The 24,870-nt window shown below is 39.5% G+C and overlaps 1 protein-coding gene across 2 annotated transcripts in view; it reads left to right on the plus strand.

Moving 5' to 3' along the window:
* crtc3 (CREB regulated transcription coactivator 3) overlaps nt 1-9,084 on the plus strand; it is a 44,940-nt gene extending 35,856 nt beyond the window's left edge. For both annotated transcript variants that reach the window (XM_038700942.1, XM_038700943.1), the window contains 5 exons: nt 691-926; nt 2,334-2,582; nt 3,439-3,522; nt 4,096-4,309; nt 6,391-9,084. In XM_038700942.1, the coding sequence (XP_038556870.1) occupies nt 691-926; nt 2,334-2,582; nt 3,439-3,522; nt 4,096-4,309; nt 6,391-6,596 (989 nt within the window). In that variant the 3' untranslated portion in view covers nt 6,597-9,084. The remainder of the gene's footprint in view (nt 1-690; nt 927-2,333; nt 2,583-3,438; nt 3,523-4,095; nt 4,310-6,390) is intronic.
* The last annotated feature ends 15,786 nt before the right edge of the window (nt 9,085-24,870 follow it).

Genomic DNA, 24,870 nt, shown 5'->3' on the forward strand with positions numbered 1-24,870 from the left:
GCAGATTATTGGAAAAATGCTAAATATCGGCACCGATAATCGGCCAGGCCACAAACCTATTACATACACAAAAAAGATGTATAACACAATAAAGGAAAGGGAAAAAGACAAAAAGCATAATATGACCTCTCTAAGGTTTTTAGACTTTAAGTTTGGAACCACTGCTCCAGTTTTTTGAGCAGGTTCCAGGTTTCTTCCTCTGGCAGCAGACCGTACACTATGGATAGCTCATTGAATGATCTCCGACTTCCGGCTGCCTGATCAGATCACACTCACCGCTGCTCCCACTCAGTCTTTCCTTTCTGTATTTTGTGAGTGTGATGTGTGTTTGGACTCCCATGTCCAACACAGTTCAGCTTGGCCGAGCACTAAAGTGACAGAGGAACTTTGACCCTGTTTTGGCTCACTACAATCAACCCTTTTCTTTTCTCTCTGTCTTCTCATTTCCCTTTTTTTCTCTCCTTCCCCAGTCACACAATACAGTCTTGTGTTTTGGGTTAGGCATGGGAGAGAATGCTGGAAAATTGAGTACATCATAACTTCCACATGTTCTCCTCTGTTTCTAAGGGCCCATGCTCTTGATTCACAGCTGCCTTATTAGTTTTCTACTAATACACATTTACACTCAGATGCTTTTTGAATCTGTCTGATCGATCTGCCCATGTCTTGTTATCTTTACCGTCCCTGCAGGTCTCTCTTCTTCTCTGAGCAATCCCTCAATTCAGGCTTCCCTCAACAACTGCCAGCTGCAGTCGTCACTCAGCAATCCCTCCATCAACTCATCCCTGCGTCTGTCCAACAACTCCCCCCGGAGACGGCCCGCTCCCATCAGCCCCCTCACTCTGTCTCCTGGCCCTGAGCAGCGCAGGGGTCTGGCCAAGCAACTGTCTCCCACCATGTCCCCTTCGCTGTCCCCCATCACACAGGTACACACACCTCACACTGAAGGTTTCATTGTTATTATTATTATTACAACAGGTTGTAATGACAAATAATATTATGATTTCAACAGGTTGTAAAGTGAAATTGAGTTTGTAACTCCCTTGTGTTGCATAGCAGACAATATACAGTAATAAAAAAATTATAACTAGAACTGCAAGCAGTTGTAAGCAGCGTCCATGCCCCGGCGCTAGCGGAGGCGAATAAATGACCAGAGATTGAAATTAAAGGCACTTGAAGGTTTGTCCAGTCATACGAGATTCAGCTCCATCCCCCGAACACGTGGATATAAGGTTTTTGATACGCGCCTCCGTATCCAGGAGTTCCACGCCTTGCATTCGCGGGTTCCCAGCCCCACTCGGCTTGGACGCCAAAAAATGGTAAACAGAAATAAACTATATTCAATGGAGCAATGCTGAGGATGAATTTGAGTTTAAAATTCTGATAGCTTGGGGGGAAAAGCTGCTCTGCAGTCTGGTGTGGCAGCAGAAACTTCTATATGCCTTCGCAGAAGGCAGCAAGATGAACAGGCTGTGGCTGGGTGGCTACTGTCTTTTAGTATCCTTTGGGCTCTGCGTAGTCGCCACACCTCACCTCACCAACATCACTGATGCTCGGGAGATGGGTACCAATGAGCTTCTGAGCAGTTTTAATCACCTGCTGCAGAGCAGGTCCTGGGCCATGCACATCCCATGCCAGTGATGTTTACAGTCAGGATGCTTTCTATTGCTCCTCTGTAAAAGCTGACAAGAAGAAATATAGTCATTTTTGAGCTTTCTTCACCAGCATGGAGATGTGAGATGACCATTGTCAGGGTCTCTGTGATGCTGATTCCCAGGAACCTGAAACTGTTCACCTGCTGCACCTCAGCTCCACTAATGTAAAAAGGAATGTGTGTCTTTATCTACTTTTTCCTGAAATGAACGATCACCTCTGTGGTTTTGCTGACATTGGGCAGTAGGTTGTTCTCTGTGCACCACGCTGCAAGATTATAAATTTCCTCCCGATAATCATGTGTCTATAAAACTGAATAGTATAAGAAACATTGGTAGTTTTTGTAAACTGTTCAACAAAAATAAATTCTGGGTATTTTTGTTGGGGCCATGGCATTTCCACTGTCATTGCACCAGAACCACCACAAGAACCAGTGCTGTCAAAAATACTAAAACTATGATCTAAGAAAAATGGTAACAAAAAAGATGGAAATGTACAGTGATATAAAATACAGTCTGAACTCCAAGTGAAAAATCCAAATACACTGGTGCAATTGTTTTTACCCCTGCTTTGATGGGCAAAGTGTAGTTGAGTAATGACACTACAATCAGAATAAATAAACTTCAAGTCCTAACTTTCATTAAACTTAGTGACTCCTGCTGGCTTTCTCTCCTGTGTAGGGAGTTGCTTTGGATACCAGCAACATGCCAAGAGAGCCGCCCCCACCCTATCCGCTCTACCAACAATCACAGCATGGAGTGGACCAGGGCCGGCAACGCCAACAGCAACATCAACAGCAACACCAACACCAGCAGCAACAACAGCAGCAACAGCAACAGCAGCAGCAACAGCAGCAACAACAACAACAACAACAACAGCAGCCTGTTTCCCCCCTTCAGAGCATCCCAATGGACTTCAACACGAGCCAAGTAAGTACCATGGAGAGCATCTTTGTCAGGGTTTGTGTGCATAGACAGAAGGCTGGCGGCCACACACCCACACACAATCATATTCTTTGCCAATAGCATTTGTGGTGTTCTGTGCATATGCATTATTGATGGTAATAACTTGTTTTTGTCTCCCTCCAGGGCATAAATTAGTGTGGGAGATTAGATTCAACATTTTATTAACCCACACTAAGTTCAGAACAAGCATTTACTGCGTAGTTTCCCTGCGAAATACAAAACAGATTTTCTGCAAATGTTGTCCTAAGCTATAAATATAAAGGTATGTAATGTCTTTAAAAATAAAAGACTGGGAGTTTCCATTCATGTTAGACATCATGTCATACTGATCAAATGAGTTCTAATCATTAAGAGGTATTCTAGCCATTGAAGTTTAATAGGTAGAGAAATATATAATGTGTGACTGCCGACTGGGCCACCCTCAGGGCTACAACCATCACAATACCAAGGTCCAAGGTGTCGTTTCCAAATGTCTAGTTTTGTCCAACCAACAGTCCAAAAACAGAAAGGCAGCAAATCCTCACATTGGAGAAGCTGGAACCAATAATAAATGATTTAAACAATTAATTGATAATCGTAATCTCTGCAGTTTTCTGTTGATTGACTACTCAACTAATCATTGCAGACAGTTTTATTATTTATTTATTTATTGCCTAACTGTGAATAAAGCCTGATCAACTCCACCTCAGTGAAACACTGATAAAAAAGTTATTTACATCATCACACGTGTCATAGCTCATCGTAGTTTTAAGAGACCATTTGCTTTCTTCCCAAATTTGACAACAATGTGATGTTTTGGGACTCTTTTCTTCCCTCACAGCACAACAACATGGCGACACTCTTCAGCGACACCTTCATGGACCCCCAGTTCTCCAATCGCCAGAGCAAGACCCTCCCCTATCAGGTACATGCTGACACACACAGACCGCAGTAGACACATGTTTAAGCACAAAGTAGTGACTCAAGCACAAGGTAGTGTGCATCATTACTCAGAATTTATCTTGGAAGAGACATTTCATCTAGCAAGGTAAAGTTGTTGGAAAAAGACTTGTTGTCTGGTTTATTCTCTCTGTAGTTCTCACTGTAGCATTTCTTTATCAGAACATATGTGACGGCCAGTCGATGCAACGTGGATGCAAACTTGTAATATTTGTAACCTGACAAATATTTCAAAATAAATAGGAAAATAACTGCTGCAAGTCAAACGATAAACTAGTTATAAACTGTAACTATAAACAGAATCTGCTTGTTACACAGAAGTACATTTTTTACACAACCAAGTTAAAACAACATTTTCTTTAGCCAAGAAATGATGTTTGCCAGCAGGGTGTATCCAGATCTTGTGAATGGATTTGTCGTAATTTGCAGTGTTAACTATGCAGTGTAAAACATCACATAGAATTAGGTTGCCAGAATGAACACATGAGAACTGATTCTTTGCATTTCTTTCATCTTCTCTCCACCATCTGCCGGCTAGTTGGACCAGTTCTCTTTGTTGGAAAACGCATTGAGCTCCACAGCGGGGGGGTCCTGCTTCGACCCATCCTCTTCTTCCTCCTTGCTCTACTACTCCCAGGCTGCCCTCTCTGGGCTGGGTGGCAGCCATGGCAGCCTGCAGGACTCCATGCACATGAGGTCCAACATGCTGTACTCCAACTGCAGTGGAGGACTGCCCAACATCATACTCACTGGTAAGTCTTAATGAGTCGGTTGGCCGTTTTGGTGTCCGTAACTGGCCACCTTAGGTGCATCCAACGGAAGAGGATGTTTGTGTTTGTGTTGTAACAGAAAACAACTGAATATACAAAGGTTTGAACAGTCATGGAAAACCTGGAAAAGTCATGGAATTCGAAAATGGTTCTTTCCAGGCCTGGAAAAAAAGTACCGGGGGAAAAAATAAAATCCCCAAAGTTTTGGAAAAGTAATGGAAATTAGTTTCAATAACACTAATGCCAAAGTAATCACATCAATCAATTAGTCATTAGCCTATAAAAAATATTTCTGTGTATATAGTATATAAAAATTATTTCTGTGTATATAGTATATAAAAATTATTTCTGTGTATATAGTATATAAAAATTATTTCTGTGTATATAGAAGGCTACTAAGCAAACGTCAATGACAGATGCTGTATCAAAGAATTAAGTACTAACTGGAGAGGTACTAAAGTTGCTAAAGGTGGCAAATACACATTCTTACAAATCTTGTGCAGACTTTTCTTTTGTTCAGTCATGACATTTTGGTTTAAAGACATGGAAAATTCATGGAAATTAATTGGTCAAAATGTGTATGAACCCTGAATATTATACTATAACTCCCGGTGGTAAGAATTATTTATTTGTAGCCACTAGGGCTGTAATGGTTCTAAAACCTAGACCGAAACCGCAACACAAAAGTCCATGGTCTTATGCCGGCGGTACGCACTACGTTTCATAAGGTCACCCTGATTAATAAACTTGCCCGTGATTCAAGTGCACCGCATGTGGCTCGAATCCAAAACTTAACGTTAGTGAGTGATATCTGCAGAGGTGCGTTCACTGTCGCTCTATAATGTAAACTGTCTACTGTGTCTGCCTAATGTAATGTCAGATAACATCTCTCTCTCTATGTGTGTTTCCCTGCAAAATGCTAAAGTGGGTTGCCAAATATACTTTGGCAGGTGCAAATATACGTGGCCGGCCCGCCCAAGTAAAGTATATGTCGAAAACACTGTGAAGTTTAAAGTTAGTACAAGATGTAGGCCTATATTTCGTGAATATTACACCATTTATTGCCTTCCAGCTGCTGGTGTCACGTGTCTATTTTTGTCCGGTATGAACCGAATTGTGGCTCAAAAATCGAGGTCTGAACCGAACCGTGGATTTGGTGTTTCATTACACCCCTTGTAGCCACTATGGGGCATAAAATCTTTAAACAGTCTTGACAGACACATAGCCCTGACATGTTATTGCCTTACATTGTTGTTTTCAATTTGGTGCTGGATAGGTACAGGTAAGTACAGTGGGTGTATCAATTCTTGGTTATGAAAGCCACTGCCTGCTGCTGAAACAAGCTGGCTGAGACTGAGAGACTGAACCATTCAGTAAATGTCCCGTAAAACCAGAACAAGGAGCTAAAAGGGGCAAAAAGTTATAATAAGGTTCATCACTATACGTGACTCCATTCACATTCCAGCAGTGATTTGATTGAGGTAAATAATGTAGCTTTGTTGTAGAGATATATTTTTTGTGATTATGGTGAGAGACAAGGGAAAAAGGTTTCTTTTGGCTGATTTTGCAAGTCTTTGCAGTAAAAGCATTAATTCTCTACAGACAGATTATTTCTTGAATTTTCCTTGTTCTATTTCACTGAATGCAAATATTAGTGTGTGAGTGTGTTGTCATGTTAGTGGTTCTTTCCTGAGGCTTAAATCAGGAAAAAGAATTCGAGGAACGTCTACAGAACAGCTGGTTTATCAGAAATCGAGCGCTGTAGGTTGACATTTCTCACAGGACGATAACTAACACACCTGCATTAAGTTGTTGACTTGTGTCTGTGCTGTCTCGTCCTCCAGCTTTGTTTTGGCTGCAAGTGCTGATATTTGGGTCTAACTGTGGCTGGACAATTACTCCAGTTTAAATAAAACTTAAAGGGAGAAGAGTGTCAGATGTATCTTTAAAAAGAGCTGTCATGACCAATGACGAGGGCAGTGAGACTGTTGGCTTTAGCAAGTGGAAGTGTTTTCCAGACTGGAGGAAACATTCACCCACCATCATCTGTTTCTCTCTCACAGATGACTCCAACCCCAGTCTGTCAAAGGACATCAGCAGTGCACTTTCCACAGTGCCTGAATGTTTTGACTCAGAGGGAGGCTTCCCGTTGGAGGACGAGCTGCGCATCGAGCCCCTCAGCCTGGACGGTCTGAGCATGCTCAGTGATCCTGACATGGTGCTGCCGGACCCATCTGTGGAGGATACTTTCCGCAGTGACAGACTCTAAACATAAAGAGTGTCAGAGGTTTCAAGAAAGAGAACATATACACATGGATTTGCAGTGTATAGAGTGTACAAATCTGATTATGCATGCAAACAATCTCTACAGGGCCACTGTGCATGCATCCACTGCCACTAAGATTCATTAAATGTGAAAGACACGAACACAACGTGCAAGGTCATGAACCAACGCTTTTTAACGAGGAGACTTGTGAACAAACACTGTTTACACGTGCTTCATGCAAAGTTAAGTTAGTATTTCTCAAGAAGTTATTTTAAATGAGGTTTATCGATGCAGTTTGGGGTTTAAAATCAGCACTGGGAGCAGAAGCAGGTCCCGCTCTGAGGGTCTGCACCTCGTCAAGATCGCTTCTCATCCCTCGAACCAAAAAGACTCAGATGACCCCTTGAGACGATCCAGCGAGGAGCCGGAATAAAAAAACTCTCGCTCATCACAAGCCCCCCCCAAAGCCATGGCAACCTCATCGCCATGGTTACACACCATAGCAACCGCATCGCCACGCCGAAGAGCAGCAGAGATGCCTCTTGAACAATCCTGGTAGAAATGAAGACGACCGGGGTTAGAGCTTTTATTTTAAATGTATTTCTTCACATATGGCATCAGATTATTTTTGAGATGTTTGCCACAGATCTATAAATAAACATATATATATATATATATATATATATATATATATATATATATATATATAAAATGTATAATATGCCTCAATTTCAGTCTGATTAGAATGTATTTTCAAACTAGAAACAAAAAGGGCAAACGTTTACAAAGATGAGATTTTAATAAGTAAATATTACTTAAGAGTATAGATTTTTGAATTTCTAATTAAGAAATAAAATTCTACGATGTATTGAATAAATGCTATATTTTTCCTTGTAATTTGGATGGATATCCCCCTGCCCCCCTCCTGGTCACAGATGAGTCCTTTGGTTGAACTCTCACAGCATTGGGACAGCATCACAATCCATAAAAAAAAAAAAAAAATGAATAGGTTGTATTTTAAAAATATTTCTATGTACATTCATTGCGTATGTTTTAATTTACATTTTGTACTGACTTAATGGCGCTTGTACTGTACTTTAAATCTTATTGTGAATAAGGGCATGCGCTGTGCTACCGTGGATCGATTATGTCCTGAATATCTTTTTGCATCCGGCTTTTTGTCCTCGTGTAACGGAAGTACAGTAACCCCTCTCTGTGGCTGAACAGTCAAGTGACTCATTCAGAGAGCACACTGCCATGTGGACATCGGACATCATGTAACATTGCACTTAACCTCTTTTGCACTAATTGGTAAGAATGTTTTTGTAACCTGATAACCCAAAGAAGTTGAATGAAGCCATTACTAAGAAATGTGAGACTTAGATATACTTTATACATATGTAGGTGATTATGTAGTAATTAGGCCATTTAAGGCATTGAGTGCCCCCTAGTGTCTGTTTTAATAAAGTCAAAGAGCGATTTCATTTAATATTGTTTCTGAAAAGCAAATTTCCTTTGATCCTTTTTAGCTATGCAACTTTTTCAATTAAGTGAAACCTGTTGAACAGGTTCAACTTGTACATTATGCAGTGTTACATGGCTTGCAGGTTCATTTTGTTATGTTCACAATGTGGGGGATCAAAATTATTAACAATATTACATGTGTCCAGTGTCCACAATGTGTATTGGCTCTCAATTAGATGAGTAACTGCTCCTGCAGGATTTGCATCTAACTGATCAACAGTCCAAGAACAAGAGCATTTGTAGTGAATCATTTTTCAAGGAACTCGTGCAGCATTTGGATTGCAAGCAAAATGGTGCATGGCGCTGTTTGTGTTTAATTTTGTTTGTTTTGTTTTTTACTTTTCGGTCAGCGGATGTCATACCTGCATTTGTGGACTGTGGGTTCTTTCTAAGAGTATGACAGAGATCCAGCGTGATAATTTGTCAGACACAAAATGAAGAGGTTTTGGGGTTATCGTGACATTATTTTATAAGAGTTTATATTAAATTTCAGCCATTATACATTTTTACCTGCTCTCTTGTTAACTCTGTAAGACAATGGGTGAGTGATGGAGCCACTTTTTACTTTTATTTTTGTTTATAATGTTTTGTTTGTTCCTCCCTTGGTCCCAGCCTGTTTACTGCCTTCTGCTGCCTTACTTTTTTGCATTTTTGTCTAGTAATCTGTATCAGCTATAAATCACTTCTCTTTATCTTTATCTTTACTAACTGCCCATTGTTCTTTTCTGTGACTTAGCCTCAATGTTTTGTTTGTTTTTTTAGTGTCATACTTTTTTAGTTGCAAATTAAAATGTACAGTTCTGTTATTTAAAGAGTGTCTTGTCCACTAGTGTTACTACTTTTTTTGTAATGCCATTTGAGTTTGTTTTTCCCACAAGATATAAAATGTTCTTGGATTGTAACATATGTTATAGTGCTTATCTGTCTGATTTAATATAAACAATAAAACTATACTGTGTATTTAGTATAAAGGTTCTGTTGTCTTAACATGTCACGGGATGTGGTTGCTGTTCCTGCCAGTAGATGGCAGCAGTGAGGTGTTTTCACACAGACCATGAATGCTGCGTTGAGTTTGGAAAAATATAAAAATACATAGTTTAGATAACTTTCTACCCTTTCTCTATGCTGACAAATTATTTTAAACAAGAACAGCCTTTTCTTTGCTTGATTTATTGCTCTTAAAACAGCTCTGTAATCTTTATTGTGTTTGGTTTCATAGCTGAACAGACATCTGCTATATTTTTTACACAAGCTAACGGACGGTCAGGTTAGAAAGAGACTTTGAGCCAGAGGTGACACAAGTTCATCACATGAAACACATTTTTCCCTCATGTCTTCTGTAATTTGGTGTTCGTCCTCTGCCAAAACTTGCTGAACTACATCATCAGTTTTTCATCAAGTGTCTTCACTTTTAAAATGTAGATTTTTTTCTTTTCAAGACAGCTTTGCGGTATAGTTCGTGCATCAGTTCCTACTTGACAAGATAAAGTTATTATTATTATTATTATTATAAGAATAATAAATAATCATATCTTTACAAAAATTCCCCTCAAGTTTTGTTTTTTGCTTTCTCTGAAGTGAATCATCACTGACCCCAATCCCGTTTTTATACAAAGTAGACAAGAGTGCTTTTGCTTGGTACTCCAGCTGTGTCCAGCTCATCAAAGGCCACCAGAAGGTCCTTTCAGGTGAAACTGATGGCGGTAATACTCGATGTTTATTTGCCAAGATCCAAATTGGAGTCAGATGGTAACAATTTGAAGATGGTTTTTACCTCCCTACCAGCTGCAGAGATGATCAGCAGTGGGACCAAATTCACTACTTTCACAACCAAATTTCCTCTTTGTGTTTCCCTGAACAGTGATTCTTTGTAAGCTGCAGAAGGAGAGTAAGAAAAAGACTAAAAGTACCGTAACTTTGATAATTAACAAGTTGATTTGTGGTAGATTCCGGTTGCTGAAGCCTCATATTATATATATATTATTATTATTATTAATTTGAGAACATTGTTTTATGTCAAACAAAGTGGATTTTGTCCTCCATGCCGTACATTGGAATCATGCTAAAAGATCTCTTTACAGCCAGTATGCACATGGGAATAACTATTACAACAACCAAAACCTATTTCAATATACAGTTTTGGCATGTGAGAATTGTTTTGAGAGAGACCTAAAAAATGTGAACTTTTAAGTATGTTTGGTAAATTTTCATATTTAATTTAATTCCGATTCTCAATTGCTTAACTTTATAAATCTGAAATTTGGTGCCTAGCATGGTGGGAATTGCAGTCCATGTGTTCAAACACAAACAGTATCTACATGGGAGTGTGTGGGGACTGTATAGTCTGGCAGATGGACAGTGTGGGCTCCTGGAAATCAGCCAAACCTCATGCATAGAATGCAATCTGGGAGTGAGTTCCCAAAACAACACACACAGAGTGAGGGAGCCGAACAGATAATCACAGTCATCAGTCAGAGAGCTGGAGTTGGTCCACAGAGTGAGTCTGGGCAGGTCAAGATGCCAGCCTGAAATTCCTTTGAGGATGATGGTGTGTGTGTGTGTTTGTGTTCCATCCAGCTGGTGGGAACCTGAAGGAGCACCGAACTGAGCTGCTGGCTGTAAGTAATTAATGAAGTAGGTTAAGCCACCGGCAGACTAACTTTGTAGCGGCGAACTGCTTTTAATGTAGTTAACTTTTATTTAAGTATGTTAAGAACAAATTCTGACTCGGAGTGATGACCTGTTAGCAACCTATGTTGAGTGACAGGTCTTTTAGTACACAGATAAAAACTATCGAATGAGAAAAGAGAACGTTTGAATCTAAGATAACTTAATGTTTTCTTTTTATGCCCAACTTTTCAATTGCATCTCACAGTCTTCATCAGTGGATGGGGTTTGCTCTGCAGTCATGGCCCAAACTCCTGTAAAACGTTTGTTCAAATCAGTGATATGCAATATAATACACAAACTATGTTTTCAGTGGTGTATAAAGATATTACATAATGAACCGTTATATTTTTATTACCTTAGAATGAGTAATTTCTATCTACATACTAGGGCTGACCCCCGAATAGGTTAAGAAGCTTCACAGTGAAACAAGGATCATGCCATTTTAGTTTTCTCCCAATAAATTAATATACCATTACTATTACAATATAAAGACAGAGTGTGTGTGTGTGTAGTGGCAGAAGAGGAACTTGCTGTAGAGACGGAGCCTTAACTTCACCGTTGTTGTGCAGAGTTCTCCGCACCATTGATGAATATTACATCGAGACTCACGAAGAACCGCGACGTGCATGCAGCTGTCGGTTACTGAACTTCCTGGAGAAATATTGTCAAATCTGTTCGAAAAAGCAATCTCAGAAAGAAGCAGACAGTTTTGCAGTTGCATTATACATTTGAAGGTTGTATTCGAGAAAAAAATGAAAGATAGAAGCTAAAGTCTACCAATCACACAGTACAAGTGAATTGCCGCATCCCCCGACGATTGAGACAAAAGACAATGAAATTAAGGATCAACACTGCTCCTGTAATGCCGGGCAGGCCTCTGTTCATTATTACAATCATTAAAAAGCAGAACAGCAGGGCTTCATTACGTTACATTCAGGAGGACGTTAGCTAGCGTTAGCTAACTAACATTACATCAGCGACAATCCACAGCTAACATTTTTCTGAATTTATTTTAGGTTTTGGAAAGAGAATAAATCGTACTTCTATCAACCTTCTCTGGGTTGCGAACATTAACTATTACAAGTGCCCCAGGAACAGAGTTAGAAAAATCTTTTTGCATATGAGTCAGTGGAGCACGGACCTCAGTTAGAGCCGTATATAAAAAGTTTAGAGCGAGTCCTATACTGCACTGTGATTGGTCAGCTGTGTTTTCAGGGCGTGGCTTAGCGAAGGGTCAATTCTGATTCGACTATGTAAATCCTTAGTCGGGGACAGCCCTACTACATACGCTGCGGGTCCTCTTACATGGACGTCGCCATGTTGCGATTCCTTGTTTCTACAGTAGCCCAAACCATAGACTGTATATAAGAAATGGACGTAGTCATTGTGACGTCACCCGTTGGTTTGTGGACTGCCGTTTTGAAGCCTCGAGTTTGGCCGATAGGGCGCCGCCATGTCGAGTTTTTGCAACCAGGAAGTGCACGAAAGTGATGATACCGCGGAGCTAACGGCTGTGTGCGGAGCTAGCTAACTTGCATAGCTAGGTGCATCTGTAACTCACGTTAACTGTCATTTTAACAGGGCTGATAACTTTGTCCAACGAACAACAGTCTTAAAACTAAATGTTCTCACCAGAGAAAGTGAACAGCCGACTCCTAATAAGCTTTTTCAACGGCGCTGGTTAAATTTGCACAGTGCAGAGGGTACGAGTCAGCTCTAGCCTGATTGACAGCTCACCCGCCATGGTAACAACCTGTCAATCATAGATAATCCCGCCCTGAAACATACTCTGCTTTATGGTCTATTGGGACCATAATTTACCAAATGAACATTATTTTGTATTGAAGAAGACTTGTAACTAGCGACTGAGACCATAAACTCATCAGGAAAGAGTTTACTGGGGTAATTATTCATCTGAGAAGTAGGGTCATTTTCCCATTATTTCTAATGGCACCGGACTTCTTTTTGCAACCAGAAGAGTCGCCCCCTGCTGGATTTTCAATAGAATGCAGGTTTCAGGGACTTCCGCATTGGCTTCATATTGTAGACTGGTAGCTTCCCGCTTGGCCCAAACGGACAAATGGCTACACAGACTACACATCACTGAAGACGTAATGTAAGTAGCAGTAGTAGTAGAAGTCGACTGGTGTATTAGAAGTAAGATAGGACGAGAAATTTGGACAAATGGTGGCCCACACGCATTATTTAGCATAAGAGCCAACAGAGCATGTCGCTTACTGTAGTTTCTCCTGTGTGCTTGGAAAGGGAGGGGTGAGCGGTGAGTAATGGTGCATTCATGTGGTGTCGGAATAATCAGAATCTTTTTTTCCCCCTTCTTAAATCTTTATTGCAAAAAGAGAAATACATTATTCAAAGCCACTACGACATACAGCCTATCATCATCTGCCACGTCATCATATAACTTACAGCCAATCACGTGACGTTACCAGCAAGGCGCAGGCCCCCGAGCAAATCTGACCACCCGAGCACATCTCGCACGTCTAGCTCCATATGTCATAGAACGGAGCCGTTGGTAGAAAAAGCAGTTCAAAACAAAGCGTTCAGAACAGGAGGAAATCTGCGGTTTTGGCTCACAGGGATTTCTTTTAAATACTTTAACCTCATTATTTAAAGCTTTGGCCATGTTTAACATGAACATCCAACATTGTAACAGTGTAGATAAGTCATAAAATATGGAAAAGCATAATAGGTCTCCTTTAACAAAATACAACAAAAATTCTAAATGCAAAGTTAGAAATATGAAAGTAAAGAGATGTGTCTTTAATTTTGATGTTTTGGTACCTGGTTGAAATTTAGTGTCTGGCAGATCACATCTCTACAGATTTGATCAATTCCCCACTGACACCTTTTTCTAGGCCCAAAAAATCTAAATACTTCTACACTAAAGTCTCTTTGAGGAGCAAAAATTTCTGTAGTCTCTTCTGGTAACAAAACTGTAACAAAACAGTGTTTTTGAGTCCTGGTGTTGGATGAGAGTGGATAAAAATTCTTCTTATCTCTTGGAGACTTCATAAACCTAAACTCTTTTTCTTCCTCCTCCCTCTCTCACTCACTTCACCTCACCTCTCTCTGAAACCTCTCATTATTGTGTTTGTACAGATCTGGTCTATTACGGTTATGTCCAGCCCCTCTAGGAGGGAAGTCTCGAAAATCACCTGATTATTGTCACTCATTGTCATTTGTTAACTAATGTTGTTGGCCATTATTATGGCAATACGTACATTTTCCATTAACCTGTTCTTATGTGTATTTTCAGTTTGCTCATCAGATGTGTGTAGAGCAATGAGGCAACAGGAAACTTTTTTCTGGAAATTAGGCTCAATATTTAGGATAACTTAAATATAGTTTATGTATGGAAAACATAGTTATTCATGGTCAGTGAATGACAAATCACCCATTATTACTTTAAAGCCACAATGTGACATTTAAAATGTTTTACTTAGAAACCACCTAGTGGCAGTGTCAAGAATGACACTCTGGTAGAAAAAGATGATAGAATTACATTAAAATCCTACACAGAACTTAAAAGTAATTCATTGTTGAAGTTAGAATTGTTTTTTAAATGTATTTTGATTTTTAGTTATTAAAATGTGCTTGTTTTGTTACCACCAGTAACTACAGCTGTTGCAAAATCATCCTTAAGTAAAAGATAACAGATTATAGCTTTAACTAAGTTACTAAACCGTGTAATTTCCTGTCCTTTCTTGTTTTTTCATTTGCTCACAGTTAACTGTTCTCATGTCCTTGTTTTTTTTATTGTTTTCACTTTCTATGAGAAGCATCCTTGACTTTCACTGCCCTGACCCTGTGTTTTTACCACATGTTTTGCTGATGTTTATGTGGCTGAGCGAATCCTGCTCGTTCCACCCAGACCCCAAAGAGAAAAACTGTAACTGCAACCAAAATGTCTCCAGATAGATTGTATTTCTTCAGGTGGTTGTAATATTGATAAAAGAGGAGATAGAAATGTGTTTTGAACACTTTGTGCCGTTTTTATTTAAAGGTTGGGCAGATTTCAAAAAATGCTGGCATGGAATTAAAGTCAGGGAGCAGCCCACACTTTTTGATGGACTAAGTGCTTATTCAGAGCAGAGAACAAAAGGCTAACAACAGAGCTGCTTCACTCTTTTTTTGTTGTTTGAGACACAAAACATACAGTGTGGTCATTTACTGCTTGTGCTCTTCTGGCATCAATTGTATATGTGTGAGAGAGAAAGAAGAAAGAAAAGCCTCAGCACATACTGTACACAGACCTAAACAAATACAAAAATATAACTTTGTGTTTAAAAGAAATCCACAAGTCATGAGCAACGTCCTTTTTTAGTAACCTGACTTCCCCCATCTCCAGCCCTATACACCAGTGGTTCTAAAAGTGGCGTCCAGGGACCCCCAGGGGTCCTTGAGAGGGCTCCAGGGGGTCCCCAGGAAAAAGGGGAATCATTCCTTTTCACTGATTTTCCATCCTTAAGTAACACAATGACAGAATGCTTACTTTGGTCATGGGTTTGATACACTTTCTTTAATAAAACATCAAAAAGCAAAAATCTTATCTAATGGGCATCCGTGATCTAATTTGAGTCAATGAGTCAAAAAAAGTGTGAGTAGCTTACCACTGGTGAGAATGGTCTCTTCGGGTTAGGGTTAGGTTGTTGTGGCTAAAGGGGAGAACTACATTATTGCAGGAAACTGCAGTTGGAAATCATGTGGACAGGAGGAGCTTGGGATCAAACCACAAGCCCACTTTCCACCTGAGTCAACCCGTTCTCATCCCGGGGCGTCACATATGGATGCTCGGTCACCCCTTGGCATAATTTTTTAATTCCCTGGGTATCCTTTAGCATTGTTTTTGCACGTGTAAGGCTCCGCTGTCAAATTAGCAAGAATAAGTAGGCCCTATGCAACGTCCGTCTGGACTTCAAAATAAAACTAGTAGTTAACGTTGTGAAACATCACAAGTTTGGTTACGTTTAGGCAACAAAACTACTTGGTTAGGTTTAGGAAAAGATCATGTTTAGGTTAGAATAAGAAGAAGACATACTTTATTAATCCCTCAACAGGAAATTCAATGTTTAAATAACTACGTTAAAATAACTGTTACTTATATGACTTACCTAAAAACAATCAGTGTTGACTTTATGTTTCACACAGGAAGCAAAGACCAGTCTAAATAATCCTCCTTATTCTGACCTTTCTGTTATTTATAATGAACCTACTTTTAGCATTGAACAATGATGCTAAAGGCTGCCATGTGCATTGGTACCAGATTCCGAAGGATATGACAAAGCATAGCTTTTTGATGCCCTGGGAATGAGAACAACAGCCACACACTTAAACAATATGTCTTACTTTTATAAGAGACAAGGTTGCAGGTATAGAGACTAAAGGGTACCACACAGCGCCGAGTGATGTGTGTGAAAATACTCACACCATTGTTTCCTGGCTGCACTGGTGTATTCACATATGTCATTATATATATATATATATATATATATATATATATATATATATATCATAATTTTCTGTGTAGGTTGGATTTGGGGATGTTTATGTTACGCGAGGTAATGTTACACGAGCCAAACTCATTGGTTAGTCCTCTCCCTAATAGCCTTATTTTCTCTTGTAATGTTAAACGTGAAAACATAGTATGAAAAATTTGTATGTAAGCTAAGCAGCCAAATAGTGATGTTAGAACAAAATAATATAACAGTGATATTACTCATTTTTTTTATAAGAGACAAGGTTGCAGGTATAGAGACTAAAGGGTACCACACAGCGCCGAGTGATGTGTGTGAAAATACTCACACCATTGTTTCCTGGCTGCACTGGTGTATTCACATATGTCATTATATATATATATATATATATATATATATATATATATATATATATATATATATATATATATCATAATTTTCTGTGTAGGTTGGATTTGGGGATGTTTATGTTACGCGAGGTAATGTTACACGAGCCAAACTCATTGGTTAGTCCTCTCCCTAATAGCCTTATTTTCTCTTGTAATGTTAAACGTGAAAACATAGTATGAAAAATTTGTATGTAAGCTAAGCAGCCAAATAGTGATGTTAGAACAAAATAATATAACAGTGATATTACTCATTTTTTTCACATCATAATACAGGACAAAATAGCTTGACATTGTAATACAAGACGTTTCTTAAGGTCCATGTCTTTAACATGCTGATTTTTCTGCCAGGAATATTTAGCACAAGTCTTTTAGTGTAGCCATGAAATGCATATTCAGTCTTTTCTACAGGATACTCATTTTAATACGAGTCTGCAGGAAACATTTAAAAGGTCGCCAGAGATGGACTTCAGCCAAATCACAGAACAAACATCCCAGAAAGCAAGGTCAATGTTGAAATATCATCAGTCATCATTTTGGTTGAGGCTGAATATTCAAGGTTAAATAATATTGAATCAGTGTTGATAAATCTTAGCTTTTTCAGTCTTTGAAATGACAGCATTGAATTAATGTAGATTTTTGGTCAGCTGCATTGCCCCACTGGCAAGTGGGTTTTAGAATTATGTCGTTCCATCTGTCGCTGTCAAGTTAATATATCTCAAAATCTATTGGGAGCATTTCCAAAAATAATGCTGCTGCCTTTTTACAGTCACTAGATCTCAACCCAGTTTCACATCTATGGAAAATTCAAGAAAATGCTTTCCCAAAGACCAAATGGGATAATATGAACTTTTGTTTTCAATTTTTTTTTTTTAAGTCCCCTCAAGATGTTCATGGGAATGTCTTATCATATAACAAGTAAAATAAAAACCCAGATATACCATGTGCTTGTGGTGCTTGTGATCTGTATTTTTAGCATGCTGCTACTCAGATGACAGCGCGGTCACACCTCTGTTGTGTGTTGTGAGTGACTGAAATAGCTTAGTCACACACAACAGGAGCAGGATCAGAGCTGAACAGGCTCAAATAAACCTCATTCCCAGAATGGGAGGAGGAGCGGCAGCATCTGACCTGCGGTCTGCCTTGTGAGTTGATGTGGTGGATGTGGTTGGTGCTGGTTTTGGCTTTTGTTTACATGCTATGTGTTATTCTCAGCCAACAAGTTTGAACCACATTTCTTCTCAGTGGGAGCATCTGTTGGCAATAAGTAAGTCCAGGATGACTTTGTTTACTGCGTGTTTGTGTTTTTTTATTTGTTAAATGTGAAGTTATCTTTACATGCACACGCACACATAGTGCAGTGGCGCTGGTTCACTCCTGCAGCTGTGTTTGGTGGCCGATAGATGTTTGTATTGAGATGTGCTTCTTAGACTACCGTGCCACTGATATAAACACAACTGAATCTGTGCAACCTCAGCCCAAGGAGAATTGAGTTTGTCTATGTGTGTGTGTGTGTGTGATTTATTGTAATTGCAGTAACCACCAGTGTGCCGGACAGGAGGCAGCCTGCACTGAAGCATGTGGTTTACTGGACTCCACATGCGAAGGAGAGACACTGAGATCACGTCAGCCTGGACAGAGGCAGCACATGTTTCCCATCCAGACGTCTTGTTTAGATCAGGTCGGACTCCTCACAGGTGATGTGAATTTGCAGGGAAAAGCCACACTGTTTACTAGCTCAGTGTGTAGGTATCCTCAAATATTGCTCATCCTAGAGATGTGTATGACCTATCTAGAAGACAATAAGTTGCTTTGAAATGGCATGTTGCTGTTTTCTTTTTAGTTAGAGACTTGCCCGTCCCTATATTGTCCTCACAGTGTTTGTGGATTTTGGGAAATGACTTGCCTGTTATATTACTTTTGAGTTTACATTTGCTTTGGGATCCCTGCCTGAAGTTACATTATGTATGTGTTTTATTTTACGTATCTTATTTAGTTGTATTTGGCACATTATGTTCTATTTTGTTCACTATATTTTTTTGTTTTTTCTGTTGTTTTGTGTTTTACCTTTGAGAAGCACTTCATGGTGTTGCTTTAAAAGGTGCTATATGAATAAAGTTTATAATCGTTATTGTACAATATTTTCACATGTCAATCAAGGCCCAATATCATGCTCTCGATCATGTGGCTGTGGAGGTCAATATGGTTTGGTTCACACACAACAATCCTTACGAATAGCATTTTATGTCATCAATGATACATCCATCATACTCATTTTCAAATCAGTTGTAGAATCTGTGGTCCCAAACGTTCATCACATCCTCTAACTCTGCACACAATGTTGTTTTTACACTGATTTATTCATTCAACCAGTTGAGAGCAGTATGTGACTGTTTCTGTACATAAACTCTTGTTGCAGATGTTCAGCCTGTTTTACAGTATTCAAACAGTCCAGTAAATGTACTGGATGGTATTTACAAGAGGTTTCAAGTGGCTTTTTGCGTGTACTATTTTCTCCTGTTGGAAAGCGGTTGGTAAAATTTCTATGGTGGTTGCATGTAATGAATAGCCCCTATTATGGTTTGGACAACACATAGCTACATGACTGACTCAGGTCCTGATGAACAAGCCTGACTGCACACTCCTGGGAAACAGCTTTGTTTTTTGAGGATTTCTAACCTGAGAGTCACAGACTGTGTAATTCTCTCATACCTTCCTGCCGGCAGTAAATCAACCTTGTTGTCGTCTTTGTTCCACCTCCTTTGTTTTATGAACTTCATGAACTCCATAGCTACATCAAACCTTCATAGCCTCCGCAAGTGCCTGCTCACTACATAATTCTGCTAGAGCCATTAAGCCAGCGCCACATCCAAAACACGTCATAACATCACATCCATGTATTCTGTAATGTGTTGTCTAGGTGACTGATGGAAGACTTTCAGGATTTCAAAATATAAAAGCCTGCCATGTCATCCAGTGGGCACGTATACACCCACTTCAAATACCACCCATGATGCATGCTGGGATGGTGCCACATTGTTGCATATGTGGACAATCAGATCATTCTCATACTCTTATTTCATACCTTTTCTTCTGATACCTCTATTTTTCAGCTGGGCCACATGTCTGGAATAAAATGAACTCAATCAATCTCCTCAAGAGAGTTTCAGTGTTCATTTGTCAGTTAGTTTGTTTGCTCTAGAGACACAAACATGCTTGTGTGTTTACTAAATCCACAAATATGCTGCTCTAGACAATATATATATATATTTTTTATTATATATTTTTTTACAATGCTTGATGACGCTTATCCAAGTTTTAATCACCTGTCTGTATTGCTCAGACCTGCATGTTGTCTTGTTACATACACAGTTTTAAGCTGCTGGGCATTCAAAGATCTTGAGCTGGATCAAAAACACAGTGATAATAAAATGATGGGATACATGTGAATGAAAAGAAAATATTGGAAAAGATTCGTTTAAATGCTATAAATGAATATGAATATGGGCCAGACCCTTGGCGCATGTCAGTACCTCCTAAAAAATAAATCATGCAAGATGTCAGTCCAAAATGTTCACCTTGTGACTGCCCTTCAATAATACAGCTATTTTTCCCTTGGGTAGAGCACATCAGTAAGAGAAAACAGACAGAAAGCTGCATTTTTTCTGGGCGTTGATTGTATGCATTCTCAAAATTATTAGGTGACTGCAAGATGTAAGTAAGCATACGAACAGAGGGGGCAGTATACCAGCATGTGAAGTAAGGTCAGCAGCAGACTGAAAGAGCAAGAACAAAAATGGTGAAAATTTTGAAGAGAAACCAAAAGAGCAGGTTGCCGTGATTTCAACATTAACGATTTTGTAGTTACTTTGATTGTCGCTATGTTAAGATGTGTCAGCCCTGTGGGGTAGCCCTGTAGATGCACTTTTTAATCATCCATGTTCATTATTTAAAGTCAGATGTAAGTTGGAGGTTTTCACCAGACAGATAAAATACAAGCTGAAGCACATATAATTTCCTAGCTGCAGCTGTGTTAAAGCTGCATGTAATGTATAACACTTTTCGCACCACCACCGCCAGTATTTCATCAGTGTGTGAGACACCTTGTCCACCCATCAGGTTTCTCCATTCATACTGGCAGGATGCCAAGCTCAGTAAAAACCTGAAGGGGGGGGGGTAGGGTGTGTAGCACCTCCACCCCCCACCCACCTCCCCACTACTGTCTCAGAGGAGTGATAAAAGTGCCTCTTCAGCTCAGAAGCATCTTATTACAGAGCCGCACACTGTAGGCTGCAAAATTCACACACACACAAAGAAAGAGAGAGCGTACGTGCATGAATGTGATATTTACTGTAAACACTTGGCTATCTGTCTCTCAGTAAACACGCGGCGCACTAAACAGTGACGAGTTTTCAGTAAAGATGGGGGAACTATAGGGAGGGCCGAGGAAAATGTCTCTACAAGCAGAGACAAGCACAGAGGCCTTGGAGCACTTGACTAATCATTATATACACAGGTACAGAGGAGCCACTCACCGCTGACGAAAACATTTCTGTAGAATGAAAAACACCGTCATGGTGATGAATCTTTTCACACCACAAATGGGAGGGAAAAAAAATATTGTAACAAGACCTAAAGTGTAAAGGCCTCAAAACCACAAGATGTATAATACTTGGGTACACTAAAAGATATTTCAGTGTGAAATTCCCTTTTTGTGTTCACCATGTTTCCCTGGACAATATTACCTCGCTGCAGTGAAGTGATGGTGACACACAGAAGGAATGTCATGTTGAGAAGAACCTAGCTTTACAAGATACCCACTTGATTTTACAAGCTGAGGCTACATAAGCCTTATATTAGCCTCAGCTTAACTTGAGTATTTGTTTGCACAGAGGGACGACTGTGGATTTTGTCTCTGATCTGTTACACTGGAATTACATTGGGAAGAGATGTCTTCACAGCCAGTGTGGGCAGAAGGAGCAATTACACCAATTCTTCCAAAGTGCAGAAAGGCAGGAAAGGCAGGAAACTGGATTTATTGACACACTTGAGTTAACTTGAAATGTTGGAATGCCATTTTAACCCTAATGCAACTAAGTAATTGTTACTCAAAGTGGCCGTTTGTGGGATTACTTTCTGCTCTCCTTGAGTAATAAAGTACATAAAGTTATAACCCTTTCAATTAAAGTCCTGGTTGATCTGGCAATTTGTTTAGAGCTTGTAAAAGTTAGTGCATTTTTAATAATAAAAGACCCAGCATGTCAGTATCACATGCATGCTCCAGATTTTGTCTTCTTGAATCCCAGAAAGGTGAATCCCAGAAACTGCTTTCTATACAGTGCCGAAAAGTGTAAACCATAGTATTAAAGAATAAGTCAGATGACATTAGATGTTTCTTCTTCTCTGACTGAAACTGAAAAGAATGAAACCCAATATGTATCTACTAACAAGTATTGTGTGCAAGACCTCCATCCCTCTGTAAAGCACTTCATAACCCTGTTTTTTTAAATTGACATGACTTGATATATCTTCTTCCTCTGTGCCATAGAGCTCCATTGTTGTTCAGAAACTATTAAAAACACATCAGTGAGCCACACTGTTGCTCTCGGTGACACGTTTCTTCATTACCATAAACACACACTGTTTAATTTGACTCAATCCCACATACATCACCCTGCTGCCCCAAATACTCACTAGAGCACCACATGTGGATTAGTCCGCCACTGAAAATAGTCCCCAACAAATGCACTATTTGCTCCTGTTTGAGTAATGTTTGCTTAAAAACTATGGTGAGCAGTTGTTTTAGAATCAAATTTGCGTTTTATTTTAAAAATAATAGGATTTGTTGACAGCAATAAAAATAAAGTATATTGCCAGCCTATTTTTTTTTTATAAAAATATGATTTGATAACACAATTTTCATTTTGTGTCAAGCAACTACATTTCTACTTTAGAGAAATATTCTAGTCCTTGGCATCCCCTGATACTTAAACCAAACATGTGTGTTATTGAGGAGACAAGAGCAACGGATAACCTGAGTGACACACCTGCACTCTGTAACCACTGCCTGTCTGATGCTCATTTATGGCGCTGCAGGCTCATGTTGTCTGCAAGTCAACATGTGTAGGTTTGTAAATCATTCTTTTGGCATCTGTAATGGGCTTCAAATGCTTGCAACATCACATCCTGTGTACTGGTCTGTAAGTGGTCTGATTGAGCACACAAGACATATAGTCAAAAACAAGCTAACTAGTAATAATGCAAACTGACAGTTGAGGTTGGAGTGAAGGCTCTGAGACAGATAAGACAGCTTTAACACCCCTGTGAAAAAAAACTAATGTTGTCCTGTTTCCTCTGTTATGTCTGCATGGCTCCAGATGATAACTCAAGGTCGAAAGTGTTGAAATTGTAGCACAGCTCTGATGAATTGTCTCCAGCTTGGCTGAGCTTAAAGAGACTGTGACAGAACGAGGTGGAGACAGTGCTCTGAGTTCACAGAAAGGCTGTGTGGTTGCTTCACCATCACTGAGCTGTCCCATTTGTACTGCTGTACAAGCAATGTAGGAAACTGGAGACCTGCATGTTACTGCCTCATACATCACAAAATGTTTTCCAACTGTAAAACAAAACCTGCTAAAAGGGAATATGGTACTTCAAATGTAAAGCTCAGTGAGAAACAAAGGAGATGCTTGAGGGATACAGTTACAAAGAATGAATTGTAGACATCTGTAGAAAAAGGAAAGCTGGTATGGAGTGATTAACACAGAAAGGTGTCCTGACATGAAGATGAAGATGTTTGTCTCCCTAAAGCAGCTACCTGGTGAAATGGACGTGTCACAGAGCAGGAGGAAGGTGAGGAGAGGGTGAAAGAGTGTGTGTGTGTGTGATGTACAATAAAGCCTGAGGTGGGTAAAACTGCAAAGTTACACTCACAGCTATTCAATGAGGTCACTGTAAACTCTACTGACTACCATAAAACATAGAAGTTCATGAAGGAACTTTTGGAAACTCTACAATGACTGTGTTTAAAAGAAAATACCATAAGCAAATAAGTCACAATAAGCTTCCTCATAATAATATGATTCATGATATAGCACAAGATATATGGCTATAAAAAGTGACAAATAATTTGTTTATTTAAAAAAATATATGAATATTATTTATAGTTTCCTCCTCTTTTGGCAAAGCAGGAAATGCCCCTGGGGCCCCATAACAGAACAAACGTGTCAGGCTTGCTGTGTGTAGACTGGTTTGTGAAAATGTAATAAAAAAAAATTGTGGGTTCAAGATCCTCATTATTTTAGTTCTGTACTGCATATTCCTAAATTACTGCACTTACTACCTGAGGCCAGGAAGTGTTACAGCAAAGAAAAATAGCGGGAGGTTAACAGGGGCCCAGCGCATCATTTTTAGCTCCGACACCACCTAACATGGACGCAGGGCTCTGAGCAGCCCTTTGGTTTGTTAATGCCTCTAGACTACATAAGGCCATATAGGAATATGGTCACAGGACATAACAGGAAATATGCAGTTGGTTGATACATTAAAGCAAAAACCAACAAAGTTTCTCAGTGAGGTGTTGGGCCACCATGAGTCCCCAACAATAGATTCCCCTAATCTCTACTGGAGGGAGGAACACGATTCTTCTGAAAGATGTTATTATGGTGTTCAACTGATCTAGAGACTGTGAAGGCCACAGCATATGAATCACACATATTTCTTAATTTTTCCCCAACTGTCTGTTGGAGCATAAGAGACACAAAAAGCCATATACTGCATCTGACTACACAGAAACACCTTTATGGATTTTAAAAAATCATCTCATGGCTATATTAACTACTTTTTAGATTAAGATTTAACATTCATCATAACATTATTGCACCATCTCCGATTTGGTGGTTATTTAATGGAGTAATCATTCTCATTCTTGGTGCTTGGGTACATTATATTCACTGTACAATACTGTTAATTTATGAATGGTCTATTGTTTAATGTAGTATTTTTTAAACTTCTATTTAAACTTTTGAGTTTATCTTCCAGCACTGTAAAGCAACTGCTCTTCACCTTCAGGATTTCTGAAGGAAACAGTGTCAGTGTTCTGGGCTGTGATTGGGGGAGAGAGGCATGTTCAGGAATGCAACGCTCAGGTGGAGAGAGAGAGAGAGAGAGAGAGAGAGAGCGAGAGAGAGAGAGCAGTACTAC

Source organism: Micropterus salmoides, unplaced genomic scaffold (genome assembly GCF_014851395.1).
Source record: "Micropterus salmoides isolate LMB-PRFRI ecotype aquatic unplaced genomic scaffold, ASM1485139v1 Ms_hic_scaffold_6, whole genome shotgun sequence".
NCBI lineage: Eukaryota > Metazoa > Chordata > Actinopteri > Centrarchiformes > Centrarchidae > Micropterus > Micropterus salmoides.